The sequence below is a fragment of the Sorex araneus genome, chromosome 3, assembly GCF_027595985.1.
Source record: "Sorex araneus isolate mSorAra2 chromosome 3, mSorAra2.pri, whole genome shotgun sequence".
Taxonomy (NCBI): domain Eukaryota; kingdom Metazoa; phylum Chordata; class Mammalia; order Eulipotyphla; family Soricidae; genus Sorex; species Sorex araneus.
The window spans coordinates 187282551-187296909 of record NC_073304.1 but is presented as its reverse complement, the minus strand read 5'-3'; the positions used below and the strand labels follow the sequence as shown (position 1 = coordinate 187296909).

Sequence of the window (14359 nt, the reverse complement as noted above, 5' to 3'; positions counted from 1 at the left end):
CTGGCTCCAGCACTTGAAATTTAGATATCAAGAAAAAAGAAAAGAGTATGCATTGTGATTACAGAAAAAAACAAAACAAAACTGCAAAGCGAGATAGTACAGCAGTCAAGGTGATTGCCTTGCAAGCAACTGACCTTGGTTTGATCTCTGGAATCAGGTGGTGCCCCAAAAATGGTCAGGAGAAACTCCTGAACACTGAACCAAAAGGAATCCTGAGCTCTTCTGGCTGTGGCCCAAAGCACAACTCACTCCTTGCAAACTAAATTTAGTCTTTTCTAACCAATTCTGTTGGTAAGAAAAAAAAAAAAACCTGCAAACCAAATTTAGGCTTTTTCTAATCAATTCTGTTATGCTATACAAGCAAACTTCTCCAAATTCAAAGTAGGAATTTAAGGCAGAAAAGTCACAGTATAAGTGATTAGCAAGTTAGTTCCCTGCTCTGCTGTAATTATCTGGAACAAGTCAAAGAACAGTATTAAAGGTCAGACAATATGGATTAACATTTACTAGCTGCCAATATGTGTGCAACTCGAAGGACTAACTCCTGAATGAACAATGAATCCAGGAGCTTCCCAGAGCCCTGCTAGGAAAATGAGAGGGGGAAAGTCAGAAAGAAAACTCACCTCTTTTTGTAGGAGATTCCATTCCGTCTCACTGACTAAGCGGTAACCACTGGGGGACACATAAGCACTTTCCATACCCTGGGTGACACTGGAGAGGAGAGACGCTGTCTCTTCTTGTTCTGGTGTCATTGCCTTGATTGCTTTTTCTTGATCTTTGGTTAACATAAACCCACTTGGCATTTGCAGTGACCCAAGGGAGGCAGTATCAAAGTTTTCAGACACTGAATCTGCTCCTACCAATGGTCCAAAATCCGATTCATCCAGGTTTCCAGCAGATTTTGCTTTGCAGTTATAGCCTAAAGCTTTGGATTGCAGTGTGCTTGAGGTTCCCAAACTGTCTGTAGACTGTGCTCTCCTGAGTCCATCCTTAAACATGTCATTGTCCGATTTACTGAATGGATCTCCAGATGGCAAAAGTAAGTCTGCATCTAAGGAATGGACTGAACCATGAGTGCTATCTAAATGCTCCTGAAATGTGAAAAAGATATATATATTGCCAAGTCAGACAATTCTTTATTTTCTAAAACTACCATATATTAAAAGTATTATGTCACACTATACATGATGAACATTAACATGCTACTGTCCTATGCTAATTAAATGAACAATTATTGAGTCTTTTCTATGTCAGGCACTTGTCATTCTGAATTGAATAAGCAATCTTTGACCTCAAGATGCTCAGTTTCATGAAAAGAGTGGCAGTGAGTTATGAGAATATCATATTTAATAAAATGGCAGAATGGAGCTATGCACTGACTGAACGCTCTGAAGAAGAATTTGATCTAGACATAGTAATCAGGGATAGTCTCCTGAAATTTACTGATGGGTCTGCTGAAGTACCTGTCTACATTCAAATGAAAATATCTATCTGATGAAGAAATACATAAATCTTTAATCTTGGGAATAATTATTTTATTATATTACAATATTAATAACAAAAGCATAATTGGCAGCAGGCAAATCATACCACTTTGGATAAGTCTGTAGGATGGTAAAATGACCAACAGGAGAAACTTGCAAATCACCAATATTTTGGAAACAGAGAAAGAAGTAGCAGAAGGAAATGAGTAGCTGAAGGAAATGAGAATAGTATGATATGTTGGAGACCAATTTCAGTAAAATATAATCAACATGCTGAATGTTGTATAGTATGTGTAAGTCAGAGAGAAAAAGTCACATACATATCATTCAACTTCTATAAAATATACTGAATAGGTAATTCAAAGAGATAGAAATCAGTGACAGCCAGAGCTGATGGGAAAATATCAATGAGGAATGAGTACTTAATGGAAATAGGGTCTTCTTTGCAGATGAAGAAAATGTCCTCAAATGAGATAGTGATGACAGTTGTGTAACATTATAAATGGAATAAATGTCACTGAAATACATACTTAAGTAGTTACTATTATATAATTTTTTTTTTTTTTTTTTTTTTTTTGCTTTTTGGGTCACACTCGGCAATGCACAGGGGTTACTCCTGGCTCATGCACTCAGGAATCACTCCTGGCGGTGCTCAGGGGACCATATGTGATGCTGGGAATCAAACCTGGGTCGACCGCATGCAAGTCAAATGCCCTACCCGCTGTGCTATCGCTCCAGCCCCCTATATAATTTTTATTTTGACTTAAAAATTGGTAGAAACTTTCTAAGTCAAAAAGCACATCAGCACCTTGATGAGCTGCATAGTGAGAAAATACAAAACCCAGGAACCTATCGCAAGTGCTATTTTTTCTTTCTGTCTCTTTTGGGAGGTAGGGGGAGTGGTTGGAGCCACATTCCAAATGCTTGGGCACAACTCCAACTTGCTGCTTGAGGTTTTATCCCAGCAATGCTCACACAGTAATCATATGGTGCAGGGAATCAAACCCAAACCTCCTGCATGCAAAGCATGTACTTCAGTCATCTGAGCTATGTCCTTGACTCCAGTAAGTTTTTCTTGAAGCTATAATCAACCTTCTATTTGTGACCTAGAAATATTGTGTAATTTTTAAAAATGTTTAAAAATGTTACCACTAGGAACTGGAGAGACAATACAGAAAGTAAGGTGCTTGCTTTGCAAGTGGCTGCTGCATCTAGAACCTGGCTCAGATCTTGGCACTATCTGAGGTCATTCCTGAGCACTGCTGTGTACAGTCCCAAACAAACAAAAAATTAAATTAAAAATTCTCATTGGTGAAATACAAGGTAAAATACAAATCTTTTACATTCCTTCTATTTCTTTTTTTCCTCTCTCTGACTTGCACATAGTACACAACATTCAGCATACTAATGACATTTTAATGAAATTGGTCTCCAACATATCATACTATTCTCATTTCTTTCTGCTACTCATTTCCTTCTGGGGGAGGCAGGGCTCCTCAGTCGTGTTCAGGAGCCACTACTCGTGACACTCCGCCTAGCAGTGTGGTCTTGATGTACAGACCAGCTATATAGTGCTCATTGGGCTCAGTAGTGTGAGAAGTCACCAGGAACACTCCCGTAGTACCCATCCCTTAGAGCAATTTCCTCAACTCCCTATTTCCTTCTGTTTTAAGATTTTTTTTTTTTTTTAAAGAATGTGGAGCTGTAGCACTACAGGTAGGGCACTGTCCTGAAACACGGCCAACACAGGTTCAATCCCCGGCATCCCACAACATATCCCAAGTCCATCATGGGTTTGAGTATGGGCTTCAGCAGCATACACACTGAATATTGGAAATTTTAAATAGTTTGACTTTAACAGAAAATATTTATAAATGTCAGTTAAGCACATAAAGATGAATAAGAGATTTTTTTGTTGTTGTTTTGAAAATATCCAGGTTTTTTTTTTTTTAAGGGATGAGGTAGTTTTTGGGCCACACCTGACTGTGCTCAAGGCTTACTCCTGGCTCTGTGCTTTGGTATCACTCCCGACAATGTCTGAGAACCATAAGGGGTGCTGGGGACAGAACTTGGGTCGACCACATGTAAGGCAAGCACCCTACCTGTACTAACTCTCCAGCTCCATTAGTCTATTTTTATCCTCATTTAGTCTCTCTCCACCCTCTTCTCAGCTAACTTAGTTTCATTATTAGAGTTCACTGGTTTCTTCTTATTATGACTTTTGTTATACACAAAAACTCAACTGGGCTCGACTCCCAGCATCACAAGCATAGCTTTATTTATGAAAAAAATTTAAAATTTTATCAATTTTTATCCATAAATTGCACAAGTAAAATTATCCATACATTTTTCTAATCTTTTGCCTTATTTCATGTCAGATAATTCCCTCAAGCACCTTCCATCTGCTGTTTATTAAAAAATTTCCTTAAAAAAAAAACCTAAATAGTATACTGCATTGTATTATACACATCTTTATCAAATCATTCTATCATATGGTATACCCAATGCTTCCATCTTATCTACTGTAACTAGTACTGTGGTAAAAAACCATGTGCACTCTGGATTATATTTTAAAAGTGCAAACATAAAGAGATATATGATATTTGTTTGCCTGTTTGTTTGCTGTGCCAGAGATGAACCCAGAGTCTCACTCATGCAAGGTAAGGTAAGCACTCTACTGCTGAGCCTCATCCCTAACCTAGAAAGATGTATTTGTCATCTGCAGAAACAGAAAACAAAAACAAAAAGGAAATAGAAAAGTACATACTAAAATGTGATGGTGATAATGATTACTTGGTAATTCTGGATTGTAGAAGCATGTGGCTTCGGGGGGTCTATGCTTGGGCAGGCACCAGGTTGACCCACCCCCTCTTCCGATTTACCCCGGTCTGTTTCACCTACCTTTGGGTGTGCAGTGCTTCCAGCAGGTCAACCTGTACCCACGGGGAGAGTACATCAGTAGCCTGATGGTGCCTTCAGGCTTCTTAATACCCCCAAATTGCCACTGTTCTTCCGGCTGGACCCCAACAATTCAGGACCAAGTTTCCCGAGAAATTGAACAGCCAAAAGTTAGGTATGTGGGAGCCATGCCCACAAACCACCTCTGTTCAGCTATGTCATTTATAGGCCTTGCTTCGGAGACCCATAAGTAAATCTCAAAAGAGATCAAAAGTCGCAGTAAACCTTAGACCCTCGCAAGGCTGAACAGACCTGTAAATCAGAGGGAGTAGGTTAGCCTGCTGCCTGCCTAAGCAGAGCCCTCGGCAGTCGCTTGCTTCCACAATCCAATACTGCCTCCATGCCCCCGGCCGGACTCCACTGTCTCGGTACAGACCTTGCTGACATAGAATCTTCTGAAAATTCATGTATGTGGGTTTTGTGACTGAACTCTCCATGCTCTTCATTCTCAGCAATGAAAGCATATTATCAAATGATGCCTTTTCAGCAGGTCTGATTGTTGGGGGAAAATTTCAAATACTAATAGCGAGATTTCTGTTGAAATACTGAATGTAATCAAAGAGAGATTAAAGTGAAAATCATCAGCCACACAGGCAGGGGAAGGGGGCAGGGAGGTGGGATGGGAGGTATATTGGGGTTCTTGGTGGTGGAGCATGTGCACTGGTGAAGGGATGGGTGTTTGATCATTGTATGACTAAGACTTAAGTCTGAAAGCTTTGTAACTTTTCTCATGGTGATTCAATTAAAAGAGACAGAGAGAGAGAGAGAGAAGAGAGAACATACACACCGTTATTCATAGTAGCACTTAGTACAATAGCTAAAATATGGAATTGACCTAGCTGTCCAACAACAGATAAAGAAGTATGGAGACGTGGTCTATACACAATGGAATACTATACAGCTGCAAGGAACGATGAAATCAAGCAATTTGCTGCAACCTCAATGGAACTGGAAGTTATCATGTTGAGTGGAGTAAGTCAAAGAAGGAAAACAAACACAGTATGATCTCACTTATCTGTGGCAAGTAGAATAACTGAATGAGGGAATGTAATGTTGTAAAGGTGGAAGGATGCCTAGATCATCCTCGAACCCAGAGTATAAGAACTACAGAGAAGGAAAGAAATCCAAGGGAGTGAGGAGGAAGAAGATGAGAAAGGGAAGTAACGAGGGAACAGGGCTTGGGGGCCTCAGGTGCATTATATTTAGGAGTGGCATAGCTATATATCCAAACCACAGGCTCAACATTGAAAACACAAAATCCAAACTACAACCACCAAACTTTAACATGTGCCTATCAAGGAGGAGGTGGGAGGGAACTTGGGAATACTGGTGGAGAGAAACTGATACTGGTGCTAAGACTATCAATAACTTTGTGAATCATGATTCTTAAATGACAATTTTTTTAAGTGAAAAATAAACTAGTGGTACAGTTCTGGTAGCACAGAGGGTAGAGCATTTGCACGGGGCCAACCCGGGTTCGATTCCTCCATCCCTCTCGAAGAGCCCAGCAAGCTACTGAGAATATCCCGCCCGTGCGGCAGAGCCTGGCAAGCTACCCGTGGCATATTCGATATGCCAAACACAGTAACAAGAAGTCTCACAATGGAGTAGTTACTGGTACACACTCGAGCAAATTGATGAACAACGGGACAACAGTGCTACAGTGCTACAGTAATGGTGTGCTGATGCAGTGCACTGCTGAGGAAAGCTAAGAAAACAATCTTTTTGGGGGGACCACACCGAGTGGTGCTCAAGGATTACTCCTAGCTCTATGCTGAGTAACCATGCCTGGTGGTGCTTGGGAATTCATATGGAACGCCAGGCATTGAACCTAGGTCAGCTGCTTGCATGACAAATGCCCTACCCATTATATTATTGCAATGGCCCCATATGAAGCCAACCACAATAACTGTGAGTAAGAGGTGATGACATCAGGGGCCAAAGAGACTGTAACAGGAGGTAAGGCATTTGCATTGCATGTGACTGACTGCAGTTAGATCCCTGGCACTATTAGGAATGATCCCTTAGCACAAAGCCAGAAGTAGTCCCCGAGCACCACTGTGCATGGCCCCATGCACCTCAACCATCAGAAAAAGTGATGGGATCAAGGAAAACCACTTAAAATTTCTACTTCAAATGTCTCTACTTTATCCACTCCGAGTATTGGAAAATATTCTAACCTGTCCTTCACCAGCTCTTTTTTTTTTTTCTTTTTGGGTCACACCTGGCGATGCACAGGGGTTACTCCTGGCTTTGCACTCAGGAATTACCCCTGGCTGTGCTCAGGGGACCATATGGGATGCTGGGATTTGAACCCGGGTCGTCCGAGTGCAAGGCAAACGCCGTACCCGCTGTGCTATCGCTCCGGCCCTCACCAGCTCTTAACTGTTCTATTCTCTGCCCTTAAGATCCAATATTGGTTGTTAAACACCCAAACATATGCTATAGGAAGTTAAGTGTTTCTTTACTTCAGAAACAAAAGTATTGTTTACTCTTTTAAACAAAAAGCTCAAAAAGCTCAAAATATTAGCAACATTAATCATTCATATTAAAAATATTTTGTAAAATCATTTTAAAATTCACCTAATGTTTTGGAACCTCTGATAAAAAAAAAAAAAGCACTCAATGAAATAAACTGCAACATGTTACAAAGACCTGGTCTACATACTATAAGCTGTAGCACTGTAGCACTGTCATCCTGTTGTTCATCAATTTGCTTGAGCGGGCACCAGTAACGTCTCTATTGTGAGAATTGTTAAAAACAAGCATAAATTGGATAGCATACTATTTAATTCTAGCGAATAGCTCTCTATGTTCTTTCCATATAAACAGTGTAACTAGTGTATAAGAAGCTGGAAATGTAGTATCTAATTTATATGCTAATTTTAATTTAGATCACCATACCTCTTCATTTGATAACTGGGCTGAACTTTCTTCTTGAGTTAAAGCACATACTACTGGTACTTTTACTTCTTCCTCAACTTCTGTTTTTTTATGATCCTTTCTCTTATTAAGTCTTTGCTGTTCATCTTCCTCCTATATGTTACAAAGAAAAAAAAATACATTAGTTAATCTAAACTTAATGATTCATAGAGTTCCTTAATTATTCAAAACAAAGCAGCTTTACAACAGATTTTGGCACTTTTTTTGGTTAGTTTTATAATAATGTCTAAGGATATCTGATAATAATACATTTACTTTTTTAAATTGTTTTATTGTTATTTTTTTCTATACTGTTGCAACTATGTTAACATTTACTGGTCTTGATGTATAAAGTTACTGGCCCTATACCACTGTCCCATGTCACCCCTAGTCAGCTCCTTCCTTCCACTATGCTACCCCAATGCTTGGTAATTTCACTGCTAAAATCAAAAGGCTAAGGATACACCCTCATTCAATATTATCTGTTGCCTTGTTTTATTTCTCTACATAAAGATGGACTGGAGCGATAGCACAGTGGGTAGGGCGTTTGCCTTGCACGCGGCCGACCCAGGTTCAATTCCTCCACCCCTCAGAGAGTCCAACAAGCTACCAAAAGTATCCTGCCCGCGCGGCAGAGTTTAGCAAGCTCCCTGTGGCATATTCAATAGGCCAAAAACAGTAACAAGTCTCACAATGGAGATGTTACTGGTGCCCGCTCAAGCAAATCAATGAACAACGGGACGACAGTGCTACAGTGCTACAGATAAGTAAAATAATTTGGTATTGGTCCTTCTCCATCTCATCTATTTTACTAAACCTGATGTTTTCCAGTTCCATTCAAGTTGCAGCACACTGCAAGATTTGATCTTTGCTTACAACAGCACAGTCATAGTAAAATGTTTTAATACTAAAGACACAAAGTATGAACTCTAGAATAAGGAAGAAATCAGGAAACAGCTTTCCAAAAACATACTGTATGCGAAAGGCAAAATGAAATAAAGTGGGCTGGAGTGACAGCACAGCGGGTAGGGAGTTTGCCTTGCACGCGTCCAACCCAGGTTCAATTCCCATCATCCGGGTTCAATTCCCATCATCGGCCAGGAGTGATTAGTGAATGCAGAGCCAGGAGTAATCCCTGTGCATCGCTGGGTGTGACCCAAAAAGCAATAAGTAAATAAATAAAGCAAAGCATTTTCTTATCTTCAAATGATACAAGAAAATTTACATAGAAATTTCCTTCAAATTACTGGATAAGAAAAGGTTTTAACAATATATACCCATTAGAAACATACATGTATTTAAATACTATAGGAATGATTGGAACTTATGGAATAATTCACTAAATAAAGATGAGTACGACAGTTTCAATGCTTCCCCCCATCCCTCACATACACACAACAGTCTAGTGTGGAGAGACAAATGCACAATTATAATACTGTACAAATATGCTAAACATTCTACAGGGGAAAAAAAAAACACCACAATGGCTGATTTTAACCGAAGAAGCTGGATAAGGGATAACAAAGAAGGTAACATTTCAGATGACTGGAGGTTCAGCAAGATGAGTTTCCTGACTGCATGAAAGGAGACAGCAGTCAGAAAGAAAGCACAAAGATACAGGAGCAAAAAAGAGCAGGCATCTGGGGGAAAACACAGAAAGTGAGGTACAGGAGTAAGTGGGAATGATTAACTTGAAATTAGAGCAAATCTCAGATTTGCCTCTAGTCTTTCTCTTATTTGAAGAATTTTGCTGTTTTCTTTGTTTATATACTTTTGTTTTCAGAAGTATGTGAGATATACACACACACACATACACACACACACAAGAAACAGGAAACAAAATTTTGAAAGGAAAAACTTGTAAAAGACAAAATCTAGGGCTGGGGGGATAGCACAGCAGGTAGGGCGTTTGCCTTGCACGCAGCTGACCTGGGTTTGATCCCCAGCATCCCATGTGGTCCCCCGAGCACCACCAGGAGTAATTCCTAAGTGCAGAGCCAGGAGTATCCCCTGTCCATCGTCGGGTGTGACACAAAAAGAAAAAAAAAAAAAACACCCAAAATCTAACCTAAGTCATAAAAGACTGCTTATAACATTTCCTGTATCTAAAAAAGGTTTTACTTGCTATCGTTGAAACATTTTTGCATATCAAACAGTGATATAATACAGAATATTATTTACAATACTGTTTGTTTTAAATGACATTAAAAGAAATGATCTACAATAAAATCAACTTTACATTAAATATATGCTACCAGAAATCTCTACTGGGAAATATATGAAATAATGCTTATGAGAAAAATGAGTTATAGGATAAATACATTATACTATCAATTGCATAATTTAAATATATATATATATATATATCTTAAATACACACTAATAAAAACACAGAAATGGCCTGAACAACAACTTTCAAATTACTTCTGATAACAAAATTAGACAGGCCGGAGAGAAAGCACAAAAAGCTGGATAAAAATGCTTTGCATTAGTGAAAGTAAAGTGAAATTTACCAGTTACACATGCAGGGTGGGGGGCTGGGGAGGTGGGGGGAAGGGGGGGGTATATCGTGATTCTTGGTGGTGGAATATGTGCACTGGTGAAGGGATGGGTGTTTGAGCATTGTATAACTGAGACTTAAACCTGAAAGCTTTGTAACTTTCCACATGGTGAATCAATAAAAGAATTAAAAAAAAAAATGCTTTGCATTCCACAACTCTAGCATTGCCAGGAACACTTAGCCAGGAGTAACTTAAAAGAAATTGAAGTCGTTATTTCTATGGAGGTGTGAGAGATGTCAAAGAAGATTTTTGTTTATCACTATGTATTTAATATTCTATTTTGTATATAAAACAAAGCATTTTTAATATGTATTTGTGTATTACTCATGTAACTTAACATATCTGTTTTTTTGTTTTAAGGCCACACTTGATGGTGCTCAGGGCTTACTCCTGTCTCTGAGCTCCTGATAGTGATCCAGGTACCATAATCAATGCCAAGGATTATACTGGAGGCAGACAGTCTACAAGGCAAGCACCTTAACTCCTATTCTAGCTCTCTAGTCCCTTAAATAAATAAATCCACACATACGAGGGCGGGTGGTGGTGCATACCTGGCTGTACTCAGGGCTTACTCCTAGTGGGGTTTGGGAGATTCCTATTTGATGCTAGTATTGAACCCAAGTTGGTTATGTGCAAAGTAAATGCACCACATGCTGTATTATCTCTCCAGACCCCTTAAATACATCTTTAAAAGAAATAAGGAGAAAACAGGATCTTGAGTATACAGTACTCTAGATACCTCTCTTTCATATTACTTGGCCTCCCCCTACCCTATCACCTTTTAATGGATTTTTATTATTCTTTGAGTAAGAGATTTTACATTTTATTTGAAGTGTGGAAGGCTTTTGAGTCACACCCAGCAATGTTCAGGGGCTACTCCTGTTGAGGGGCACATTGATCACTTTCTGGTGGTGGTCAGGGAACTATGTGGTACTAAAGACAGAACTTGGAATGACTACTTGCAAATCAAATATTGTACTATCTCCCAACCATTAATAAATTTTTAGAGCCATATCGCAAGAGACCTGGCCTTGAGACACGGCCTCTGTCACCTGCAGCTTCTGTTGGGTTGGAGCTGGCTATGACACGTGGGTGACTGCCGCCACAATGCCTTCCGTCAGCCCATCAGCCCGCCGGCCCGCTTGAGCTTGGCCGTGTGCCCTGGCTGATCCGGGGATCCTGGCAGCACCCCCACAGTGGTGGCCCCGCAGGTTCGAGGACCGGGTCCCAGTGATGCAGGACCGAGCATCTGTGGAGAAATCCTCAACATGGCCATCTTTGGCTACCTCAGACCAGAAATGAACTTCGATTCTTTAGAATCACTGACTTCAGCCATTCAAGGCAATATTGAGAAAGCTAAGAAATGACTACATTTACCAGAACATTTCGAACTCAAAGAGGACAATTTCTTCCAGGTTCCTAAAGGCAAAATAATGAACGGGCACTAATGAAAATCATTAATTTATTCACTGTTTTCTAGTATTTTGCTGCTCACAATATGTAATTTCATCATCATATATTTTATAAATCAGACCTATTCCTGCAACTGTAGATTAGTTTAAACAGCACAGTATAGTATAGTTACCATGTTATGCTTCACTGTTAAATTAAACCCACCAGGCTATCCTACTAAAAAGATTCATTGTAGTAATCAGAACTCTGTGTTATGTATTATGTTGATTAGAATATACCAGTAGAAACATCTTTCATATTTTCTATAAAATGGAAGGTATGTAAATTCGAGTGAAAAGTCTGATCACTAGTTTGAGATGAAACTATTTTCATGGTAAATTACTAGAACGTACATATTTGGATAGCACACGCTATTGAACAAAGAAGACTTATGAAAGCAAATTAATACATAGTTTATTATAAATCTAGTAGGAATAATCCAAACTGTACTTTTGATGTTTCTGGCATTAGTGTATTATTACAACCTGAAGAATGGTGAAGTTTCATTTTAGTTAGTTGTTTCTCTTATGAGATCAAATCATTGTTCTGTGTTCCATTTTTACAGTTGCCTCAAATCTTAATGTAGGTTTCCTATGCCTGTTCTTGTTTTTCTTTTAAAACAGTAAAATGAATACCCTCAAAAAAAAAAAAAACAAACAAGAGACCTGGCTTCAATTAATCCAACTCAGGAGCACTGCAAGTATTGAACACAACTATAAAGCAAGATTTTCTCAAAAATATGCACTGTTGTATTCAATAGCAACTGCAGAGAAACATTTTTAAATCACAATTCCTCAAATGTAACAATTACAGTGTGTTTTGAAGTGATCAGTATATCTTGTTTCAGCTTCTATGAATCTCTAATACACATAAAGTACACAATTCACATGAGGTGATACATTACTAACAAAGCAAGTCCCACAAAACTGCTATTCACCTGATCTTTCTTCTTCAGTTCTTCAACTTGCCGGAGCTGTTCTGAAGTTAGCACAATTTCCATTCGCTGCATGTCCCTCATTAGCAAACGCTGAGATTCCAAAAATTGGTCATTGGCCTTCTGCCACGTATGCTTTAACTGGTTGTGCTGTTGTCGCTCTTGCTCCAAGAGATGGCAAACTGTTTAGGAATCCCCAACCAGAAACACTGAATTTTAATGGTAGGCAATTTCTTTAACATAGGACTACTAGACATAAATAGAGCATATACATGTTTGATTTTCTGCCTCTGACAAAAATTCAGAGGCAACTAGATCTTGGACAAGACAGTCTACATACTGAGTATTTTCTATTCAACTGTATTTCTTAGAAATATGTGAGTTTTTTTTCCTGTCCTCAGAGTTTTAGAAACCCTGGATAAATATATTTTTAGTTCTTTACAATGCCAGAGATCAAAGGTAGGGCCTCAAACATGCAAGGCAAGTGTTTTACCAACTACATCCCACATGCTCGGGAGCTATTCCAAGCACAGTGCTTAGGAGACCATGCAATGCCTAGAACAGAACCCAGGGCTTCACTCATGATGCAAGTGCTCTGCCACTGAGCCACATGCCCAGCTCTAAATATATCTAGATTTGAGAGACTACACTTTGAGATGCCACTTTTAATTAAGAGACTCCAAACTGTATTTAATACATTCTGATAAATTTGCTGTTCAGGGAGCCTCCAAGCTCATTTAGTTCTTAAGCTCTCTGGGTAAGTAAAATATTTCCTGTAAATGCTAGCATTGTTAACTTTTACCAGTCCATTCATCATCTACCAAAAAAAGTAAGTAGCACCTAGTCATATAAGTCAGTAATTTGAGAGATCAGTCACACTTCAAATTTTCCCCACCCCATTCAACGATGAGAGGACTATTAATTCTACCTCCTGTGCAGCATGACACAGCCAGCTTACTGCCTTTTGCCCTAGATTAGTTTTTATGACCCAGACAACTATAATAATAGTCCTTTTGTTAGTCTTTCTGCCTTTAGTTTCTACATCTCTATTTTTATCCTCTATGCTACTGGTGAACTTCTTATTTTGGGGGGAGTTGGGTGTTTTGGGTGACACTTGGCAATATACTATACTTGTTCCTATACCTGGCTCTGCACTCAGAAATAACCCATGATGCTGCCAAGGGACCACATGGGATGCTAGAAATCTAACTCAGACTGGCTGCATGCAAGGCAAATGCTGTACCTTGCCTGAGCTCCTTCCCCTCCCCACCCTGTGAACTTTGTAAAATACAATATTAATACCATTCTCAATTTTAAACAAACTCTCCAGAGGAGCCAAGCACAAAAGCAACATACTGCATAAGCCCATTTAAATTAAAGTCCAGAATATGCAAAAATATAGAGACAGCAAGTAGATTAAAGGTTGCCTATTAGTGTATAGGTAGTGACCTGGAATGGACATAGGACTTCTTACTGTTGTAAAAAAAAAATAAATGAAAAAGAAGTAAAATTATCAGTAAAATTACTGATAATGCTGAACAATTTTCAATGTTTTTAAAACCACAGAATTGTAATTTTAAAAATGAACTTTATAGTATGTGAATCATATCTCAACAAAGCTGTTATTTATGAGAATACTTTTAATACAAAGCTTTAGGCCAGGGAGATAGTAAATGGTTAAAGTCTTACTAGCATGTGACTGTGCTGTGATCCTGGTTCAAATCCCAGTATTAAATAAGGTCGCCTGAGCAAAGTCAGGTGTGACTCCAGAGCACAGACTCAGGTGTGGCCACTGTCAGGTATGGCCCCCCAAAATAAATACTAGAAACTCCTTATAAGATTCAAAATTCTGAGGTAAAGCCTCCCGAATCTGGCCCAAGACTATCTTTCCTATCTCACATTTGCATTACTGCCTTTTCTTTTTTAAATTTTATTCTATTCTGTATTTTTCAAAATATATTCTGGTGATCACTCCAAATTTTGAATATAAAGAGATTTTTACAATGTTCAGTGGAGATACTAGTTTATATTTCCAGTTTCTAATTAGG

The 14359-nt window shown here is 38.9% G+C and overlaps 1 protein-coding gene across 1 annotated transcript in view; it reads right to left on the bottom strand.

Annotated features, from left to right (window-relative positions):
- The window catches only part of RABEP1 (rabaptin, RAB GTPase binding effector protein 1), a 116985-nt gene that overhangs the window by 32918 nt on the left and 69708 nt on the right, over positions 1-14359 (bottom strand). Inside the window, exons 7-9 of the mRNA XM_055133825.1 lie at positions 12315-12493; positions 7347-7478; positions 624-1091 (exon numbers count right to left, since the gene is read on the bottom strand). Of these exons, the coding sequence (XP_054989800.1) occupies positions 624-1091; positions 7347-7478; positions 12315-12493 (779 nt within the window). The remainder of the gene's footprint in view (positions 1-623; positions 1092-7346; positions 7479-12314; positions 12494-14359) is intronic.